We start from the raw sequence: 23,598 nt of genomic DNA, 5'->3' as shown, positions 1-23,598 counted from the left end.
AGAAATATTAGCACTTCAAGGCTACACGATATTTCATTTTAAAGCCTTTATTTGCTGATACAATAATGTGCTGGTAGCACTGTGCATTCCAAGTATTTGGTAGTAAAGTCAAAGTTGCAACAATTAAAAACTCCAGAGACAAGATTTTCTATTACATTGTATTTATGGAATATGACTAAAATCATCTGCATAAAAATACTGAATGGAAACTGTTGATTGAAAGACATGCAAACAGTCATAGATCATTTAAAAACAGTCAACAGATTTCAGAAGCGGTGTGTCTGACTTTGAGTTTGCCACCATGAAGTGGAACTGGGAGAAGCCAGGGACTTTGTTACAGGCCGCACCTTCAAAGACAAAAAAAACATAACAGTACAGGTGAAACTGCCAGAAAAAGACAAAAAAAATATTAGTAGTGGGTGAGTACAGAATAAGAGTACAGGTTGTTGAGTATTAAAAGTTGAAATGGTTATCCTAAAGGTATTATGTGGATTATTTTTTTAACCTGTATTAGCACTATGAAGCATTTTATGAGTGGATTCCCATTTTATTTACGTAATACACATTTCTGCCACTGGTTTCACATTATTCCATCGATCTACAGGTGATGGTATCTCATCAGTATTTGCAGCAGTGTGTCAGTAAAGGCAGTTGAGAAGAAGATTGCGAGCTAATAAACATGGATCTCAATAATCTAGAGTTTAAAATGTGTGGAAAATCAGCCTTGCAAATGTTTTGTGAGCAGGACACCTGTGGGGTCTTATTAAAGTATTGAAAAAGCACTGAATTAAATGTTCTCAAAATAAGACTTAAGTATTAAATTTTATTTGCAAAGGTCTTAAATGTTTTTTTTCTTGCCCTTTCATTGGATTAAATAAATACTGTTAAGTTATAAATCAAATGTATGAAATGTTTTATGTGTGTGCAGAATAACAGTTCACTCAGTTTGGTGTGACTTTAATGATACAACAGTACAGGTACTGTTTGTTACTGTGTATTGCTTTACATTGTTGACTGAGGAGTGTGTGCAAGCTCCGGCGTGATTCAGTCAGTTCTTGGGAAGACCTCTTGCACCTTGCTACTAATAAGCTAACTTTACCTTGTTGCCTCAGAATAGGCAAGTGTCATTTTAACCCCAAGTGGCAGCAGAATCCAAAATATGAGGCCCGATGCTTTTTGTCACAAAAAAAAATATTCCAAGCTGGAGACGAGGGGACTTGGGCCTTTGGACTCCCATATAAAGACTGCAAAGTGTGTTGCATGTAGTAAAGCTCACCAGCAGCAAACACCTACAGAACAGTTCTGTGCACAGCAAAGGTCTTCACTGATAAAAGTACATAGAACTAGTGCTGCAGCTACCGCCAGCAACGCTGAAGAAATCACATCTGAGCATTATAATAACATGCTTTATCAAAACTACTGCAAGGAATTATCATATTGTGCTGATTTTGGAGTCCCCTGTGGACAAAGCGGTAGTGTTTCCACCTTAATAACCACAAAATATGAAGTCAAAACTAAAATCTACTCCTGCTTCTTTTTAATTGGTTAATATTCTATTAACTATAACTCTGCCTGTGAAAAACTAAACAGTTCATGTGATTTCAAGGGGAATCTGACTAGGTGGCAGACCAACTTTACAGAAATAGCTGATGTTCTCACAGATGGTCTTACTAATTTATGTAGGTCATACAAAAGCATCAGAAATAAACTGGGTTTAATAACCAGTTAAAAAATTCATTGAAGTAGCTTTAAATTCAGGTATTTGGTAAACAATTATTTTCTAGGGCTTAAAACACACCCTGATTTTCCATTATATCCTCCATACTTATGCCAGTATGGCTGTAGTGGTATGAAAAAAATTCTGAACTAAATTTCTACCTTTGAGAACACTGGGGGAACCCTGACGAGGAACGAAATGCAATCCAACATGTTTGTTAGATCTCAAGGATACACACAATGCATTCTGGTGAATAACAATGACTGTAAATATAACTTTTGTCTGTTTACCAGAAATCTCCACAGGGCTCCTTCATGAGGTTTTTTTTTTTTTTTTTTTTGAAGGAAACAAGAGAAATGGCATGGCACTTTAGCTGCCACACTGTTGTCATGAGAACAAAGCAATTACTAGGTGGAACAGATTGTTTTAGAATTCCAGTGGAGACTGGATGTCAAACCTTCAGCTCAGGAGACAGTTTAATGCAGGTTTAATGAAACTGAGGTCTTAACTATATGGTAAAAATGTTGAACAAAAAGTTGACAAATTTACTTTTCATTTACATAAATATTTGATCTGTTAATTTCACACCTTTTTAAGGCTGTACTGTACATGTTGTGCACTGGTTTCATTTGTAGTTGTCTAAAAAGACCTCTGAAGAACCACAAAAGCAAATTCAAATACCAAAATCATAAGTTTTACTTATCCTTTTAAAGCCAAATATGCCCTTTTATACTCATTATCAAAGATCGGAGGCAATATTAAATAGCCCCCAAAAAGAAGACTGTCAAATATCTTACTGATGTTATGAATGGAGGAAGGCTTTACAGAAGAAATAGAACATGGAAGCCATGTTGATATGAACTAGTGTTGCCAATGATACTAATTAAGGTCACATTTAGTGTAGCAGAGCCTTTCCAGTGAGCTAACCCACACAATAGCAGCACCCTGACTCTGATTGACCTGAATGGAACAGGACATTATTTAGCATCATTGGTAACACCTGTTTATCCTTTTATTTCATGCCAAAATGGCTTCTGTTAAAATAAGTCTATTAGTTTACTGGAGAGCTGAAATGAATAATTGGTTAGCTGCCAAATATTAACTATTTTGATGACTGATTAATCACTGAGTAATTTTTTTAATAAATGTCCCGATTGACCCTTCACTAGCACCGCCCTCTTTAGTTGCTGATATTTAGTTGCCAGCCAGACTGTGATCGCGGAAGACAGCTGGGATAAGAGCTAAGCTAACCCAGAGACAGATGTATTGTCTTTGGCCCACTTTGATTCTGCATCAGCCCACATCCTCCTCCTCAAACCCCCACAGAACAAATTCAGATGCAGTGGTAAATAACAGGTTAGTCTGGAGGTAAAGTTACTGCAGCTAGTAAGCTAGTGTTAGTTATCCAGGTGTGCTAACATGTAGAGCTTATGTTAGAGCAGATGAAGACAGAGTTTAATCCATTCATCACACATGTGCTCTTGTGTTTCATGCTTTTGAGAGACTACAAAAAACATGTCACCATCCAGACTCATGAAACACATAGGACCACTCTTCTCAGAGCCTCCTGCACACCTTCAACATGGAGAGAAATGGAAAGCTTGACAGCTCTAGTTATGGTTTCGATTGGACAGTTGCTGTTTGGAGGCGGGTCTTACTGAAGGGTCAATTCTCTGATTTCAGATTCACTTATCTGTGGTTTCTTTAGTCCTCTATGACGGTATACTGAATATCTTTGGATTTTGGACTGAACAAGATATATAAGTACATCACCTTGGGCTATGGGGAGCACTGATTAACACCATTTTTCACCATTTTCTGTGGCCCAAACAACTAATTGATAACTCAAAAAATCGTTAAGGAAAATGATTGTTAGTTGCAGCCCTAGTTAATTGTTAATACATACTTAGTAGTCGAAGTTTAGATTACGTTTGGTTAAACATTATAGATTTTAGATGAAGCCCTGTTCAAAAAAAAAAACCTCAAATGAAGATGTTCTATAAACTCAGTAATAATACTAGTTTAATATTTTTAATTCTAATAATACTCTTTAAAAAGAAGCAGGAAACTGTTGAGATTACAGCAACCATTTTATTTTTCATACTGATATTTTATCTGTCCAGGTTCAATTTACACCAATTGTCTTGTAATAGTTTTGAATATATTTTTTAGTACATTAACTACATAGCACTTAGATTGTGGGGCCAAAATATACATTTAAATAATTTAACACCAGTGTCTGTTTCCAGAAATCATGACCCACTTACTCAAGATAATCCATAGACCTTGTGGTCAGCAGTGTCATATAGGAACTACTTTCTTACGAGTAGAAATAAAGTAGTTCCAGCAGATTCTACTGTAGGAAAAAAAAAGTATTTCCTACATGAAACTGCTCACCACAAAGTTTGTGGATTATCTTGAATAACTGGGTCACAATTACTGCAAGGAGACATTGCTGTGGAGTTTTTCAAATGTAGTTTTTGGCACGTTGAACACCAGTGCCATTTAGTTCCATTATATTTGAGAGAAGGCAGACATCTCTACAGCCAGTATCTCCAAAACTTGGCAATTCTCACCAAAATGATCTAGATGGATAAACAGCAAAACAGGGCAGAAAAAAATTTGTATTTTTGGGTGAACTGTCCATTTAAAATGCTTTAAATGAATCAGAATTATTTATAGAAATTGAAAGCAAATGCAGTTTTAAAAGGACAGCTCTCATCAATATGTCTATGCATCTGTTTGTCAGTATTTCTGTATATGTGTGTCAGGTGCCTTTGGAAGTAGCTGAACAGTCTGTAATTGTGAACCTTGACACTCACCATAATGGCCTGTTGTGTTAGCACAGATGATGGCTCCAAAGAATTCTGAGTAATGCCTCTTGATTCTGGAAATGGCCGTCTTGCAGGCTGCCGAGGGATCTGCCCCGGCCCTCATCAGCTCCACGGCCAAGTAACTGTTGGCAGGATTACAGGCAGTACACATGAGGCGAGCTAACGAGTGTTGTCAGGGCCACCAACCAGGATGATGATGAGGATGTGCTTACGATTATGGTGTGGGATAAATCTGATGCAAACAAATCTCAATGTCAAGAAACTGTGATTAAATATGATTAAAAAAAATGTAGTATTCCCATCCTCACTCCATGGTGTGCAGGAGAGTCAAGGGAGTTGACAGTACTTTTTAGGTGCTTACAAGTGTGTAAAATCAGCAAATGGGGAGTAATTTACCATCACCGCAATGCAAATTACTCACTCTGCACAGACACCATGCGTGCCATCAACTCATTCACCCTGAGGTCAAATATATAAAACAGTGAATGACACATTAGTTTCCTAAACTTGACTTCTGCAAAAGTTTGTCATTTTAAGTGTATAATGTATGGTAACCTAATTCCACAGTGAATACTTGTGACAGGAGATGTACCATGTTAGGTGTTATTTTTGACAATCCATAGGAAGGCTCATAACTACACTTGGAGTTAAAGTAAATGTGGCCATGGAGAATGAATGGTAACATTCTTCAGGCCACTTGTAGCAAATTCTTCCTGAAAAACTGCACTGCAACCCCCAATAGTTCATGGAAGTGACTCTCAAACTATGACTGAAATAGACAGCCTGAGGCGTGGTTGTGTGCGACTGTGAATGTAAACCAAGATGCATCTTTAAAAAAAAAGGAAAAAAAACAATGTGTACTCACCAAACCATCCTGGATAAATAAATCTTAAAAAAAAAATATCCCCTTCTGAGACTGCCATATTCTCACAGCCCAGAAACAAACAGCAGCTTAAGTGAAATCTCGCCTCTTCTGTGGAATGTACAAATGACAGTTTTGGGGCAATGTAGTCACGCCTCCACTCTTCATAATGCTATTGTTGCACTTGCAGCAAGAGGTTCACACCAGAAATTGGCTGCTTAAAAACTGCATGTGTCACAGATGTCAATATTCTGTGAAACACAATTATTCTGTCAAAGAAAAACCCATGTAACACTCTTATTATTCAGAAAGTTGGCCGGGAAATAAACTCTGGTTAGGGTGCATGGAAGGGTTAAGACCCAGTCAACATGTCTCCTGCAATTTTAAATGCAACTCTGTTAGAGAACTTTTGATGGATGATTTTTTCAGGTTATTATTTTCATAAATTTTGAACAGAGGAAGAAACCATATTTGTTCACAGAGAAAAATAAGCCATATTTCACATTATTTGCACACTGAGACAAATTAAAAATATCTGTTTGAAGAACATTTTATTTCATACATGCCCTCTAACGGGTTTCACAATTGGTTAACCCCATTGAGGCACCTTTCCGGCACCCTGAGACAGATCTTTACACTTACCAACCAATCAGGATGCAGCATCCATTCACTAACACCAGCATACCCACTGTTCATCTCCCTTTTTTATTCAGCCACCTTGATTACACAGCACTCAGGGGAAGAATAGTCACTCTTCAGTGTTGCTGAGATTTCCGTCTTAGGGCCCTTTTCCACCAAATAAGTTCCAGTTCATTATCCACTTCTGTTCAGGTTTCTTGGAAACATGGTTCTATGTAGTGAACCAGCCCACGTTTCCACCAGTTTTGAGTAGAACCATTGTAATCAAGCATGTCATCAGCAGGGATGTTTGGTTCTCAAGGAAAACCTGGTATTTTTTGTCTCCAGGTAGGAACCAACTTTTCAGACTCCAAACCAATTTATTTTGGGGGTGGAGTTTATCAGGACCGGTTCAAAATGAGGTGCTTGAACTTGAACAGGGCAGAGCTCCATCTTGGTGGAAAAGGCCTATTGGTGACCCTGTCAAGTTTCTAATGAACTGTTTTGGCTCGTCTGCTTCCCCCGCTTTGCAACGCACTGAGCAGGGTGGCTAACTAGCCGTGGTACCACACCACGGTCCGGCACACACGCTGCCAACATACTTCACACCTCTGCTAACTTCTCAGCTTCCTAGTATCCCACGGCTGTGTCACTATTTTTCTCTTTGCTGGCTCACTCGGCCATGGTCAAGATAATCTTTGTCAGTTGATATCATTGCTTGCTGTGTTGCACTGTGAGCACAGGTCTTGTGTTGATGATGCCCTGATAGCATAGTACGCTTATGCTAACTGTAAGGCTAGTACCGCTCAGGCTGCATCACTAGCTAACAAGCTTTAGCTACATCATGACTTCCTATCTATATAGTGCTGGCTAGCAACACTGCTTTTGTCATTGCCTCTGGTTGAGATAGTCTATATTCAGACTATGGCAGCCACCCTTCAAGGTTTGTTCGTCGTCAGCCCCAAGTTGGATGCATGCAGCCTGCGTCGACTTCACTTTCTTCTGCAGGGCTTGAAAAAGAACTATGGGTCATTGTACTACACTGAAGAACAGGCTGTCTTTCAGACATAACACATATATCGATTGGAGGCACCCCACCTGGGATGGGGTTGCTTCTTCTCTCCCTAATTCAGGTGGGGTGAATGAGGCAGAGAATGCCGGATGCTGGCGGTCCCACATTCCCTCCCCACAGGCCTCATTTCACCAGCAAGAGCAACCTAAGCACTTCCACACTGCTACAGTGACCCAGGCTGCTTCAGTTGGCTAGTTGTTGACTAGAGGAACCCCACTGAGAGATTGAGTGCCTCTTTTTCTGTCTTCTTAGCTCAGGTCAGGTGTATAAGGAGAAAGAGATGTCTGAGGCTTGCTCTTTCTTGGGAAATTGCATTGTTCTTCCTGGGTCTGAGCAATCCTCCCCCACTGGGAATGGATATGGGGCCTCTAAGGCTGTTGATGTAGTCATTCTGTAAAATCAAAATGAAGCACCTGCCAGAGTGGTGACACCCATCAGAGGGCCCTGGCACCAGGTGGAACAGAGGCCTGACTCGGAGGGCAGTGTTTTGGATGAGCCATGACTAATGACTGCGCCCGATTCAAGACTTGCCTACAGAGCGGTTTCATGCAGGGGTTTCTCTGTCATCTCACCCCTTCTGGGAACACTGCCTCGTGCTTTAACAACTTAAGAGGAAGAAGCTGAGTGGATTAGTGTGATGCAATATTAGGGAGGGTTTGCAGACTGTGACCTTGTGCCTGTTGCCTGGTTCCCCAGTGGGATCTGCAGACATTTGTTTGTGAAATCTTTGTGTGCCCTGGACTGTGGCCCAGGGAGCTCATCAGATGGCTCTTAGTTGTGTGGAGAGAACTGAAGAGGTTATGAGGCAATGGGCTGTGCAAGGGCGTTGCCTTGTATAAAGAAAAAAACCCTACAGGGGTGTTGTTGGAAGACGATGCCTTGCTTCTTCACAGTCTCCCATCTCTCTGTGTGCTGCCATACTTAAAGGAAATGATGTCTGGTGGTATGTCTCACTCTTGGTGCAATGTGGAGACACCTTCTGGTTCAGATCTACACACTTAGGTTGTGTTTATTTTCAAGCTTGAAGGCGTGTGCTCGGTCTCATGGCCACTCAGCTTCTTTTAGCCCAGTCTGCAGTTGATTTGGGCAGATTTGGGCCCAGCTTGGGAGTACATCACATCCCAAACGGCCTTCATCTCCGGTGGTAACCAATAGTGAAGCCCGTTCGAGGAAAAAATAGTAGTTACTGGATGTAACTTCAGCTCTCTCTGTGTGTGTAGCCCTCTGACTACAAGCCCAGCTGGCCTGTGTTCTATTCACAGCGCTGAACTCTTAAGGGAGATGAATAGCCTGTGTGCTGGTGTTTTATAGGGTGTGCATGCTGTCTCCTGATTGGGGGTGGGTGAGTGCAAAGATCTGTCTCAGGCTGAGTCAACCGATGGCAAAGCTTTTAGAGGGCTATGCACAGAACTGGAGTTACATCCAGTAATTGCAATTTCCTCTTTAATGTTCTATTTCATTTCTTTGAGACTGTAATTTCTTCCTAGCAGCAGAGCAGCCAGTGACTCAGGGTAACAACACAGGAAAGGCATTTGTCATTTTATAGGACTTTTTTAATAAAAGGAAGCTGGATGAAGTACCTTGGCAGAAAGCGCATCATGACGTCTCCATCTCCAGTAGCGGCGGCACCACCAGCCGAACTATCTGCGTAGGCCCCTGCTCCGGCGATAGGAGAGTCCCCAACACGTCTACATGACAGGAATATGACCAGGGTTTAAGCATAGACAAGTACTTCATGTACAAGTACTATTTAACTCTATTCTTTAAATTTACATCTATAATAATCTAATAGTCTTCTTCTGTTCCCTTGAAGATCCAACAAATGGCATTCATGTTACTGCAATGTAATACTCCTGAGACCTTTTCAACTAGAAACCTTAGAAAGAACCAAAAATAAACTTCTTTACTCATATGACTACAATACTTGGTTGCTCATTTTTGACACTTAACATCAACATAATCTACATACCCTGGTACTTTGTGAGTTAGTCCATTTGTGGACGTACCAGCAGCCACGTGTCCATCTTCATCAAGTGCAATCATCCCTGGTGCAAAAACAAAAGAAGTAGTATTGAAACATTTAGCCATCAGCAGGATATTCTCTTAGCTAAAGAAAGCAAGACAAAGTTATTTCAAGCCCCTTGTGTGAGGTTACTGTGAGCATAATATCAAATTCCTAGTAGCTACAGGCATCCTGATTAGTACAAAAGTCTTGCTCAGACCACATTAAAAAGGAGGCAGGTTAATCACTTATCACTTTTTGTATTTGATATTTTTGGACAGGAACACAGATTCAAGAGCTCAAAGCTTAATTTCTCCCTGCTCAGCTCTACTTCAGTAGGTCTGTCTAATATTCATTTTGAGCATGTTATGCTGCTAAACTCTGACTCACATCCCTGTCTTGTTTCAATTAGGTGCTTAAACTGTATAAAAATGCCCGAGGAGAGCTGACTTCACATTCCTTATTAACAGATAAAACCTACCTATGGTGTCGTGGGAGTGCCTATTAGCACGCTGTGCCCTCCTGTTCTGTCTCAGCGTCCCCCTGGGCTTGTAGGGTCCACAGAACTTTGAAGGATCTGGAAACACATTCTTTTGACAGGAAAGAAAACATAATCAATGTTCGCATGATGCCATTATCTTTAGAGTTAATTATTACAATAATAGCACACAAGCAAGGCATATGGTAAATTGCAGGCATTTGCTGGGATGTAATTAATTAAAACTCAACACTATTGTCACAAAGTTTGGTACCTAATAATAAATAGTGTGGAGTGTTGTTCAGTTTTTCCTGTGACTGTACCATCGTATGAACAAAATGTCCCAGTTTAGGTTCCCAATGCAGCTAAAATGTGTCCTGCAGCAGTCACATCATATTTTATTGAGACCGACAACCTACTGTACTTAGTGTAGTTTGACAAAAGGTTTTCCTGTCTGTCTACCTCAAGGCGTCTCCTTCTGCTTTTATGAATGACTGAAGTGTGAAAAGTTCATTCTATATTTTGATGTTACAGTGGAATACAGTGAAAAGTGAGCGTAAATGTTAAAACAAAGGTCTTTTCACATAAATGCATTATAAATACCTTTTCACAGGGCTTCATGCCTCATATCAATAAACCAAAGTTGGGATCAACTAGTGTGCTTTATGAAAGTGCCTGTGCATTATTCATAAAGCAAAGTCTGTTATATTCCATTTCATGGAGGTGAAGGTAAAACCCTTGAAAACACTGTCTTTTGTTATAAAAAATTCAGGTACAGGTGTTCTCCTGTGACCTCGGCAATCTGAAATTTTACAGAAAGACAAAACACTGCAAAACGGATTACACAGTTTATGGAAGTATTGAATTCCTACATGCATGGACACCAGTGCTTTGTCTCTCATCTGTTTTGTGTCTTGTAGCATTTGTCAGTACTTAATGCTAAATGTTTCCTGTTTGGTTTTCTCAGTTAAATGTAGGTCAACACAGAATCAGTGATACAATGAAATATGCTGGATGAGAAAAACTGATCAGCTCAGCTGTAAGAGCCCTAATTATGTAAAGCTAAAATCTCTCTCTATATATATATGTAGAAATGAAAATATAGATTTGTGTTTAAAATGATAAGTACTTATAAAAGTGTATAAGAAGCATCAAAGCATTTGTATTGCATTGCAAACTATTGCATTTATTTATGTTTTACATAGCATCCCAGTTTTTTTGGAATTCGCGTTGTAAAGTTAAAATTATACTGGATAAATTTACTACACTATATAAATATATGGTAATAAGGATTTGTACATACAAGTCAGTGCATACAGAAGTATTGCACATTTGGTATTTATAACAAGTTTTGGTAAATTTATTGTGCTAAATAAAATTATTTATTGGCATAAATAGTTAAAAAAGTTTTGAAGTGAAGCGGCTCAGTGGCCATCAGTAAAGGACTTTTATTTTACTGGACAGCCCTAAGTGTAAAATATTGTAAATTCAATCAATATGGCACTGCATACTCTCTCTGGAACAATAACAGCTGACTTAAAAGGAAAAAGGAAATCTTATTCTGGTGATTTTGAGGCGTTAGAGGGGAAGTGAATAGGTTAGTTTTAAAGAAAGGTAACAAACCACCGCTGTAAGGCATCACCTCCACCACAAAAGCTGACTTTTTGTGAACTACTTTAGTATGCCTTTCAATTCCCCTGCTTAATATCAATCTTTTAGAAGCAGCATGCCTGTAGCCAACACAAGTTAGAAAAACACACACACACACGCACCTTTCGATAATTAGGTTGGCAGTTGCCCTTCAGCCACTGTGAGAAAATATTCATAGATTTGTTGGTAGTCAGGTCTTCTGCGACGAAACCCATGTTTTCAGCAAACATAGAGGCTATAAAGAGAGAAGCAATGCTTTCAGGTCAACTTACACATTCTGAGCCACACTGACCTTGGGTTAAAAGAAAACAAAGGGTCACAAACAAAGGAGGAACTGGAGGCAATCTCATCTCATTCAGGCTTGTAGCTTTGGCTTGTGAGGGACGACAAGTCTTACATCACTACCATTTTGAACAGCAGTGACCTTATCATTCCCATATGAATGATAATTCAGTCAAGGCAAGAATTTGATTTAATAAATTGAATTTCACTGGACAAGATTAAAAGATGTTTTTCTCAGAATGTCTTGACATAATGAAAAGCTTCGATGTTGCTATTCAGTTTCCCTCAATTTACTTAACGAGGTGTGTTCCTCCTCTTCCTCTAATCATTATCTGTTCTCATGAAAGAACTAAATGCTCTTATATAAGTTTACTTTCTGGCGCTTATGTGTTATACAAGCATTCTATTTATGTTCAGAGCATTAGAAGTAGGTCTGACCACTGCAAGCATCTGCATCACTTATGTCTGATGTTAGTGATCTAGGGATTAAAGATTATTCAAGTGTTGCCAAAAACACAGATTACGTCAGAACTTAAAATGCTTTGGCCGTAATGTATCAAGTGCATGGTGAAAACTAATGCATTTTCAAATATCAAGGTGTCTCCTTGAAAAATAATTTCTTCCTTTTTTCAACTCAGCTGCATTCAGATTAGGTTAGGTTAGATCTCTGTTGGTAGGTAAATTGAGTTTACATATTGTATATTTTTTTGTGACTGGAAAAGTACGTAAAATGGATTTCAAAATAATAAGATTATGCAAAAAGTTTACAAAAGCACTTGTCAAAAAAGGAAAAATAGAGTCCACATGTTAGATAATGCTCCCATTAACATTTATTAATAAACCACTATGTGACACATTGGGCACAGGCCCTTTTTCAGACATGAAACTAATTCAGAGACAAACTTTACAAGAACCAGTCACCTGACAGGTAATGTAGTTACAAAATGGTAAACGGAAAACAGAAAAAACGTACTAAAATAATGGTGCCTGTGAGTATGAATCACTTTAAACCACCAAAACATATAAGAAAATCATTATGCATTTCTTTCTTATTTTTTTGCTTTACCAGTTTGTAATTATACACACACACACACACACACACACACACACACACACACACACACACACACACACACACACACACACACACACAACGCTAGCTTTCACTCTCCAGCATTGAACTGAAAGGCACACAGTCTATGATTCTCCCAGTAATTTTCTTTTTTTGTCTCCAACCCGCCAACTTGCACCATCGGGCCCATATCCAGAACAACACATGTTTTTAAAGAGCAGTTTGAAAATGTAAATGACAGTTGTTAGGGCATAGAACCAATGAACTGTTGATCTTTACTGTTTTAGCCCTTGTTCTGAAAAAGACCATATTCCTACTAAGCTGTTTACATGGCTGATGAAAATCAACATTCCTTATATATTCCATTTTATATGCAGCTGTGCATACTCTGATTATAGTCACTTTTTTCCACCACAATTGTAATTTTTTAGTTTTAGTTTAGTAAGTTTTCCAGCAGTGGCAGCCCTGCTTGACAGCACAAACTCAGCCTCCCTCTTTCATTCATTTAACCACATTGTTGAAAAGGTCAGCACTGTGATATTTGCACAAATCAAAAACCATGTTGATATTAAATGTGAAAAATAATATTTAAAAGTAGGCGTGTTTCTCCCTCCAACCTCTAGTTTGAGATTTTCTTTTGTGCTCGCATCTCTACCCCAGTCCTGCAAACTGTTGTCTAGTTTAATGTTTAAATCAAAAAAATCTGATGGAATTGTGACCTTAAAATCAAAAGTCATATTGATTTGTGGATTTGGAGAATTATGACACCCCTATTAATAAATGTTGTGATGAATGGGAGCATTATCTACCAATATGAAGAGGTTATTAGATTATTAGATTATTATTTTTCCTTTATTGATCCACACATACCTGACTCTCCTACTAGCATTGTGTGGTCGGTTCTCTCCATCACGGCTCTCGCTACTCCAATGGCGTTCTTGATTCTTCTCAGGTTTGCAACTGCACCCACCTCCATTGTATCGCTGGTCGCGAAGAATACACAGAGAAGAGACATTATTGCTGGTTCACTGGACACCAATAGTATATGTTTATAAGGTTCCCTGTGGGCCGCTAAGCAGCACAATGGAACTGTTTATTTGAACACAGGTGACATGATACACATTCCCGCAAACAGTGTCACACAAATTGACTGATCTGCATGTGGCTGTAACGCTGCAGCACCTCAGCAAAGGCAGAAAAGAAGAAGACTGCGAGCACACATGGATGTGAACAATGCTGGCTTTCAAACCTTTAAGAAAAATCGACTATGCAAATGTTTTATACAGAAGGAAGTGCATTCATCACAACTGTTAGACCTCAAGGCAACACACAGTTCGTTTCAGTAACACTGAATGTGAGCATAACTTTTGTGTGTTTTCAAGAAAACTCCACAGGGAACCTTAAAAAAGGCAGCATGTAACCCATCTCCTTTGTGAAGCAGTATTGGTGACTGGTACAAACTGCTACAACAGCTGCACCAATATGATGCTGCCTCCTCAGCTCTAACCTCCTGTCCCCTTGATAAATAGTTGGCCTGTGATTAACAGAAATACTTTTCATGCATAGATGATTAAGCAAATCAATTAATCCAGGGGAATCCCACGGGATGGAAGTCAATTTCACTATTCATCACAGCACTGTGACTGGACAGGAATAAAACAACAGTATAATAATAGGCCAGTTTTTTAATACATATATAAATATGTATTTCTAATATGAAGTCTTTATTCTGAACGTAACGCTAGTCATTCTTTCTATTTTCTTTTTGCCACTGCACGATGTGTGGACCGTGGATTGACAGGAACGGGATGGGACAGAATAGGAGTCATTCTTCCAGGACTGGGACAGGACAGGAAGTTTTCCTTACTCTGTCATGTGACTGGGACGAGACAGGAATAGATTTCTGGCAGTGGGATGTGGGACAGGAGTGGATATTTACACCTGTGCCACCCTCTGATTGGCATATTGCAAGGTTCCTTCACCTTTCCTAAAGTCAAATTCAAGCACTTTTCAAGCATTTTCAAGCTTTTTCAGCACCTTACAGCTTCAGCAAGTGACATATTTGCATACATATATTTGTACAATGATGTTATTGCACTAGAAACAACCAAAATTATGTTTCATGCTAACTTGCTACAGAAGGGTGACAAATAAATGGAAAAACACAACAAAGTTTCATGTTTCAATGTGTCACACTTTCTCTGACTTCCTTATTTCTTTGTAATGCAGTTTCAAGCACCTTATCCAAAAACCAAGCACTTTCCAAAACAAATTAGCTAATTGTATAGAAAAAAATAGAAATCCTTTTTATGGTTTAATGCAGTTTATTAGAAATGCCCTGTAAAAAATACTACATCTGTTAAACTTGTTGCTTAATGTTCAGTTTTGTTTGAGACAGAAGTTAACTGTCTGTCTTTTGAGGCTGTAGTTTGTGGAGTTTATTCGTCCACCACAATAACTGAAGTCTTAAGAACTGCCATAGAGTTGAGTCAAATTCTCCCAGACATATATCAAAAATTGAACATAATATTTTTATTTTATGTCAAGAGATAGTCAAGTATCCACCGCCGTACCGCCAGAGTACAGAGTAGCTTCTTCCCCCAGGCTGTGATACTGCTTAATTCATCCTTAGCACTCCAAGATAGTTTGATTTTTATTAATTCAACCGCGTTGATTTTCATGAGAAGTGAAAGGGAACTACAGCTTAATCTCACTATACATCCCTGTTGTATTATGTCAAATGTATCTACCTTGTGCCTTATAGGTTTCTACAGAGTTAGTATTTATTTCACAGCTGTTCTACCGGATTGCATCAAACTGTACAGGGGTTTCGATTCTTTTGCTCAGTCAAAATGTGCCGGTGATAGGTACTGTATTTCTTATGCGGCTATATTGGATACTGTGTGGGAGATTACCTTCTTCCCACAATGTATTCATGACTTTGTAACTAGAAAAAAAAAGTCAATTTCCCTGCAAAATGGAAGAAGGAACATTCCATAGAGTAATAAACACTTTGCTGCTTGCCTTTTGTCTGTCATCACGGGCTGACATTTGCCTCCCACGACAACTTCTGTGTGTGTAAATGTTTGTACTTAAGCGCTTCATAACTGGCAAGTTCTCAGATCCTAATGAGAATCTTAATTAGTGCTTCATTAAAGACAGGCCGGCTAGAAAGGTCAACCAGTTATTGCTGTAAATGTTAAAGATGCAAAGACAGCACCAGCACAAATTCTAAGACGGTTGCACAATATGTTGACAGCTGCAGGTGCCTAATTAGAGTGGTCAACGTCTAGGTTATTTTCAATTCATTTCTGAAACAGCCAAACATTTCTTTGTTAATTTGTAGTTATTTCTTCCTTATATTCTCTAAAGGTAAGGGAATTCAGAACACAAGCATTGCCGAAGATTCAGGCTTTTGCCAAAAGGTTAAAACGTAAGATGTTCACACAGCAGCTGGATCGAAACAGAACAGCTGTTGCATTCCAATACCGTACACAAATTTATAAACGTGCATCTTCCATATCACCAAATTTTATTGCTTCATGATGCTTCCCATTTTTACTTTTAAAGGTTAGTTCAGGTTATTTGAAGTGGGGTTGTATGAGGTCAGTGTTTTACCTACAGTAGATGGTTGTCGACACGCCCCCAGTTTTGGAGAAGCAGAGAAGAGTACCAACATGGAAGCTAAGCAATGCACTAGTGTTGACGGGGTGAGCAGCCAATGTATTTTAGTCACTGAAAAAAGACTGATCTAAAAAACAACAACAACAACAACAAAAAGAAATATCAGTTTAAGTGTCCACTATTTTTAGAATATTTTTCACCACATTCTTGCTGTCAAACTGCTTTTTCCAACAGGAAACTGCAGTTATATAAGCCAAATATCACTCTCTCTTGCTCAACCAAACTCCACTGGCAAAATGAATAATTTTACCTTGACATACGCAGTGGTTGTTGATCTACTGCTGCCTTCATGGGTTAGTTTGTCTGCATTATTGTGTGACTTTGGTGTTTTAAACATTTAGTTTGGATTCACCAAAGTCACACGACAACACAAACAAACTAACTGATCGAGGCAGTGACAGCCCAGCAACTCCTGTGTTCTGCAAGGTAAAATTACTGTTTTTACTGAAGGAGTCAGGTTGCTTTGGAGAGAACATTATTTGGCTCACATAATTGCAGTATCTCCCCAGAAAAGTCGGTCTGACAGCAGGGTCAAGTGATAAAAATATTCTAAATTCACTGTCCACTATATATAAACTGGTATTTATTTTTTTGGGGTGGACCTTTTTTTTAATACAACCCTATTTTGAATAATCCCAACTATCCCTTTAATAACATCATAATTTCTGTCTGACTTACCCATTCATGATCATGGCATCCAGCGTGGTCTCTCCAAACTCATCTGGGCTCCCACCGTAGCCTACGCTGCCATCACACTGCTCCATTTCACAACGGGCACAGCCCTTCTCCACTGCGTCCAACACTGAGCCACCGGACTGCAGGGTACTCCATGCTACAGTTTAAAACACAACACAGTGAGACATTCAGTATACAAGACATACTTCAAAGCAGACATTGCACCCAGGACAGGAAGTAAACATCTTTCCAACAGTCAAATCATTTAACAGTTTTCGCCTGATTTTAGGAGAGGCAGGGTAAGGTCACTGCAAATCCAGATTTGACTAAAAAAAAAAAGAAAAGGCTGCATCTGACATAATCACACTGAGACAGAAAGTTTCTGTCCTGTTCGGAGGAAACTTCACTGTGACTCAATTTAACAGCCTGTTTTATAACAATTTTGACAGCTAATGTAAAATTATCTGATACCGTGAACACATTCTGCAACCTAGATGCTGCTTCCGTTGAATATAGTATGTAATATGCAATAAGTCTATTGAATTTGGGTTGTAAAAATAATCTTCTGTTATCCAACAGATGCTGAACAGAAATCTCCCAACTCACCTGTGTTTTCTTGGAGAATTTAAAGGAGAAATCTGTAATATATTTACTGCAATGAATCATAAAATGACCATGATATAAGGAAATATGCCAATTTGAAATACTTCCTCCTCTGACAACACTGCAGCCAGTGTTCTCTGAAATGTCTATTCTGGCCTGGTAACTGGTATTATTTGCCTGTTTGACATTAATTACAGTTCAAATTAATGCCAAATGTTTGCCAAATGAGTGAGTGTCTGTTTTTTTCCATTAATATTCTTTTAGAAGGAGTAGATGTTTAACGGTTAAATTGAGCAATAAGTTAATGTGGTCTGGCAGACAAATGGCAGACTCCAACTCCAGAGTGTGTATTTTTAGAGCAGTGGGCTTTTGTTTTCAGGACAACAGGCTGAACTTTACGTTGACAGACAACTGACAGTTATAAACCGCTGATTAACTTACGATGTAGGACTTGTCATGGCCTGTTATCGTCAGATTACAATGTTGCACACGTCTTGTGCTCCTACAGTGATCCTGCAACCTGCCTGAGCTTCCTCGAGTCTGGGAGGGAGGAGGAGGAGGCATGGGAAACAACTCGATTCCCACATAAACTGTATGTTAAATACGATTTCAACCTATTTCACATGCAGTCTATAGCTGAACTTTGCTATTTAGACTTCTGTATTCATTTTGGACATGCAATTATTGCAGATTGCACATTTAAATAGTTTTAAATATGTATAGGGTAAATAATTAGATCGTTTTGCCCAGGCTACATATCTGGGCAGATGAGTTAAAGGTTCAGATGATGCACAAGATGACCAGTGCGATGGATTCCTAATAAGCAGGGAATGTGAGCTGACAAGCATTTGGTCACTGATCCCCCAAGTGCCCATGGGGGATCAAAATACCAACTGGTAGCACTGTCACCAGCTTGCCACTAAATTCTCAGACCATTGCACTGTGTTCAGCAGAATACCAGCAGATATTCCCCCTCTTATCATTTATGATTTATCCATCTATAAATTCTGTTCGTCTGCCATCTTTGGTGGGTGCTCTTATCTCAGGATATATTTTTTTTATATATATCAAACTCGGCATTACAATCTTTTTCACTTAGAGAATTCAGCAGAACGGAGGAGGAGATTAGCCTGCTATTGTCAGCTGCCTGTGTAAGCCCCCAAAGGAAAAGAGATCTGCATGGGCAGATCAATAGTAGTGGCTCACATACGACACTTTTAAATATCTACCCACAGAACAGATAGCTGGGTGCATTTTTCATTTTCATACCCACCTGAGGGAAAAGAGCTGATGTACATCAGATAAATTAAAGGGGATATATCTATCAAGTGGCTAGATTTTAAGGTAAATTTAATCACCCGCGGGTTTGATGTGTTGCTTGAGATGTTTTGAACAGCAGTTCTATCATTTTTTCATGTCGAGCTGTGCACCTGGTGGAAATCCACTTGACAGATAAGTCACAAGCAATGCTGAAATATTTTCAGTTTCAATTTGAACATGTCCAATGTATCATCCTGAAGGAAATCAAATAGAGTGGAGGCACACCTGGCAGTGGCAGTTATCCAGCCTGCTGGGTTCTGCCCATTTCCTCTCCCCATCTACGACTCTGATCTTACACACTTGTACGCTTAAGCTGTAGTGGAGTCACAAGTATACAGCAAAAAAAAAAAAACACTTTATAATAGTGTGAGGGGGAAATCCTGAAAATACTGGTTATGGACCCTGCCAAGGATTGCGCTCCACCACACATACAATACACACACACACACACACACTCCATGGCTCTGTCTCCTCAGGTGATGGAAAATTGGTCATAAGGTTACAGTCATTTATAAATGCTAAAAGTTAAAATTTGACAAAATTAGACATTTATATGATTGCCATGGATTATTTTCATTGTTACTTAATCTGCTGGTCATTTTCCTACACTGTTTGGGAGATTCTGCAACACTGTTTTCCTGTGAAAACAGCAGTGATTTTGTGGGCTAACAAAATAAATCTGATCCTCAATCAGCATAAGGGTGAGTAGACAATGACAGAATTTTCATTTTTGGGTGAACTATCCCTTTAATTGATGAATCATTTGGTCTTTAAGCTCAGTCCCTCCAGGACGTTTGATGTTATGATCTCAATTTTGTCCAATCACTGCAATTTTTCCGAAAACTGACCAATCATAGTTCCATGAGTTCCACCAATCATAACAGCCCCCTGTGCAAACACCATACATGTACACTTTAATGAACCACAGTGTTTTATTATGTGTTTGTTATTTTATTTTGTCAGTTGAGTACTGAACAGAACACAAAGTGTGTCATTGTTATTGACATTTAACAATGATCTATGTTGATTTGTTCTATTGAGTACTTTTGTAATCTTGGGTCATTTACACTCAGAACAGAGTACAGTTTTATTCTCCCAGGATCAGGTTCCCTTTGATATTTAATGAATTATACAGAAAATTTGACCTTTTCTGCAATTTTCACTTCCATAATTTCACAGCAGTAGTCGCATAAAATCATTGCAAAATGCATCACTGCTTTTTTTTTTTTTTTTTTTTAGAAAAGCTGCCATGAAATCAGCCATTTTAGGCTGCAATGATCCCATAAAAAAGCCTGCAACTCCGAGAGATTACAGAAAATAGTGAAAACTGCCCTAAAGCCAAAGGAGATATCTTAAACTGTTTTCTGTCTGACCAGCAGTCCAAAACCTGAAAAGATATAATTTACATAGTGAATCTGATGGAGCAACACATAGTTTGCTCCTTTTTGTTTATGAGGTAAGGTAAGGTAAGGTTAATAAAATAGTGTCAATCCTAATATCCTGGTGTGTGCTGGAACTTATATTTTTCTGGTTTATTGTGCTTTATCCTGCACCAGCTGGCACCCAGGAGAGAAGCACTGCTGTGCACTGGGTATCTTCAAGTTTTTTAGATCTCATTTAATATCACAAGCATGTTTCAGAAGCTGGAACTCAGAGCATGGCTGTCATATTTAATCAATAAATGACTAAAATAAGTAATCAATTATCAAAATAGTTGCCAGTTGTTTTTCTTTTGATTGACTTATCTTTTCAACTGTAAAGATTCCATCAGAAGTCTAATCAGGAATTAAATTTTAAAGGAGAAATTAAATAAAACTAACTACTAATAACTGTTAGCTATGTAGTTGCTCTTCAGAATTTAAACTAGATGCATTTCAGATGATATCCCAGAATAAAAAGTCAATATCAGACTGTCAACATGTGGGCGGAGAATATTTATGCTCTGCTTCTCTCTCAAATGTCATGACTCCTCTTGTAATTCTTTCTCTGCAAACTTTAATTATTGTACTTGGTTTGTTTCTGTTCATCTAAAATCATTTGAACAATGTATTTGTTGTCAGACTGTGAGGCTCAGTATTGAGAGAATTTTTCTAGCATAATTTTTTTTTCACCACATTTTTGAAGAATACTTTTGAAACTAGTGAAAAAAAGAAATGACTTTGCAGCGGCAGAGTGATGACTACACTACTTTTCAATTTCAAATAAACAGGGAAAGAGAACAGTGCAGTATAAAGTAAAGCACACTGCAGAATTCCTTGCAACTGATCTATTTCTTAAAAACAATTTTGGCACTGGTGGAATGTAAATTTACTCAAGTGATGCAGCCTACTTTGCTTGAGTATTTCCACTTTATGCAACTTTATACTTCAGCTTCACTACGTCTCAGAGGCAGATATTGTGTTTTTTACTCCACTACATTTGTCTGACAACTTGCTTGTGACTTTTAAGATCAGAATTAATGATACTCTTCATCTTCATGTTTACAGAAAATCATGCATCTCCAAACGTGTTGTTTTTGAATATAATTTTTTCCAATAAACTGAATGATTAAGATTAAAATTCTCCTACTATTTAGGCTAAATGAACTATTTAAACAATATCCTGGATCAGCTGGACAGAGCATTGTCACAAAGCTGTAAAACAGGCTGTTTGACTTTTCAGTATAGTTGCAACGGTTAATAGATTATTAATCGACTATTAAATTAATTACAAACTATTTTGATAATCGATTAATAATTTTGAGTCATTTTTTAATAAAAATGTCTGCATTCTCTGATTTCAGCTTCTCAAATGCATATATTTTCTAGTTTCTTTACTCTTCTATGACAGCAAACTGAGTATCATTAGGTTGTGGACAAAACAAGACATCAGAGTACAAGAGGACATCACCTTGGGCTTTGGGTAAAAAATATATATATCTTTTTATGAACCAAACAAGTAATCAAATAATTGAGAATATAATCGACAGATTTAAACCAGTGTTGTCCAAACTATATTATTTTGATGTTTTTATTGAAAACATATACACATGATGAAACTTAACAATGAGAACACATTTATTTGGACTGAGTTAACAGGTCATCTCCTTGCTTTTATTTCCACTCACCAGGAAAACAATTTAGGACATTTTAGCCTATTTCATAAATGCGACAAAATAAGTGCATTTAGACAGAATTTTTATTTCCCTCCCATCAGTAAAACAATAGTCATAATGGTTCATAAAAGGTTTACTTCAGATGTAATTTTTTGCTGAATTCCCTCTATAGTATTTTATTTATAATGGGACTCAAATAAAATCTCTTGTGAGCCACCTGCAGGTCCTGACCCAGTCTTTGGAATGACTCCTGTAAATATTTGATTATCTAACATGTGATGCATTGATGCAGATTAAACTACTGTGGCTCAGCTTTCAAGATCTACAGCGATAAAAAGCAACATACAGGCAAATGCAGCAATTATATTAATGCAAAAACACCATAATTAATAGTAAAGCCCTGACTGGGAACATTTTTTCTACAGTAATTAGTAAAACTGCTTTTACTTTTGATAAACAGGTAAATTTTGCTGAAATACTTTACTTAACAGTTTGAATTTAAGACTTGTAGTGAAGTAAGTGTAGGTCTGAAGCTACTCTCACTGTTTTGTGGTTGTTATTATTAGCTTGCCTGCAGAGTTTGGCCACAGTGTCACATGACTCTGGACTGAAGGAAACTTCTGAAACAGTTCGGTGTAAACAGTAGCATGTACAGTATTACCGTGAGTCCTACCTGCAACCGTTGCATTCCTGAATGGCCATGTATTGATAACGAGAGGCAGTGACGCATGTCCCGGTGAAAACAGTAACGTTAAAATAGAAATAAGGAGTGATACAAACATTTTGTCCTAACAAAACGCTGCAGGAGCATTACAACGACACAGAGGACTGCCAACGTTATCTCCTGCTCATTGTTGTTTTTAACGCCTCTGTGACACACAAATGAAGCAAGTTATTACATGTATTTGTTGCTTAAGAAAAGAGAATTTGCTGTAGAGAGAAGCTACACTTTGGTTTGACGAAACGTCACATTTAAACTTCCTTGTTGTGTCACGTGCTTAGTGGGCCGGATCTTCATTAAAGGGACAGTACAAATACTTAGGAACAGCAGGAAGTCTGTCATGCACATGTGATTTAGTGCTTTTATAATACAAATAACCAAAAAATGAAGTGTGAATGTAATACCCTACATGTTTTAACTAATAAGTAGTAGCCTATTTCAACACATTTGTTGGTTGAAATTGAAAATATATGGGGAAATAGCTGTACATGGACCATCTAATTATCTATCTACAGTATTAATTCTGGATCATTTTATCGATCATTTCATTATTCTGTGCAATATAATAATAATAATAATAATAATAATAATAATAATAATAATAATAATAATAATAACTATGATCTAAAGATGACAGGGGTAAGGGGAGAGGGTTCTATAATTTAGGTACAACAGCTTGAAAGGCACAGTCACTTTGGGATTTATAGGGTTCAAGGGACAGACAGTAATTTTTGTTCTCCAGTTGGCCATATAAGGGTGGAGGAGGTCAGTAATACTGGGTGTCTGATGATGCAAAGCTCTAAAGAGCCAGTGAAGTGAGGATTAAAGTGGCCTGACTCTGTTTGACCTGAATGGAACAGAACCTTAATGAGTACTGTTGGCAGCACCACTGTTTGCCCTACTACTGGCCTAGT

At 38.2% G+C, this 23,598-nt stretch overlaps 1 protein-coding gene across 1 annotated transcript; it reads right to left on the bottom strand.

Annotated features, from left to right (window-relative positions):
- Positions 1–31: 31 nt before the first annotated feature.
- On the bottom strand, positions 32–22,948 carry aga (aspartylglucosaminidase). The gene is made up of 9 exons (XM_084719715.1): positions 22,637–22,948; positions 16,950–17,103; positions 13,458–13,570; positions 11,356–11,468; positions 9,587–9,695; positions 9,073–9,148; positions 8,684–8,791; positions 4,540–4,673; positions 32–347 (listed from the first exon to the last, which is right to left on the bottom strand). The coding sequence occupies exons 1-9, from the start codon at positions 22,743–22,745 to the stop codon at positions 247–249; spliced, it is 1,017 nt and encodes a 338-aa protein (XP_084575841.1). The 5' UTR covers positions 22,746–22,948; the 3' UTR covers positions 32–246.
- Positions 22,949–23,598: the final 650 nt, after the last annotated feature.

The sequence above is a fragment of the Lutjanus erythropterus genome, chromosome 5, assembly GCF_056507025.1.
Source record: "Lutjanus erythropterus isolate fLutEry1 chromosome 5, fLutEry1.hap2, whole genome shotgun sequence".
Classification (NCBI taxonomy): Eukaryota; Metazoa; Chordata; class Actinopteri; order Lutjaniformes; family Lutjanidae; genus Lutjanus; species Lutjanus erythropterus.
This window is presented reverse-complemented; position numbering and strand designations above follow the sequence as displayed.

Excerpts from the sequence above, each read along its gene's own strand:
- aga (XM_084719715.1), bottom strand. The coding sequence starts at position 22,745 with ATGTTTGTATCACTCCTTATTTCTATTTTAACGTTACTGTTTTCACCG. Across the intron at positions 9,149-9,586 it reads GCACTCCCACGACACCATAG|GGATGATTGCACTTGATGAA; the intron begins GTAGGTTTTATC and ends TTTTTGCACCAG. Across the intron at positions 4,674-8,683 it reads ATGATGCGCTTTCTGCCAAG|TTACTTGGCCGTGGAGCTGA; the intron begins GTACTTCATCCA and ends TCCTGCCAACAG.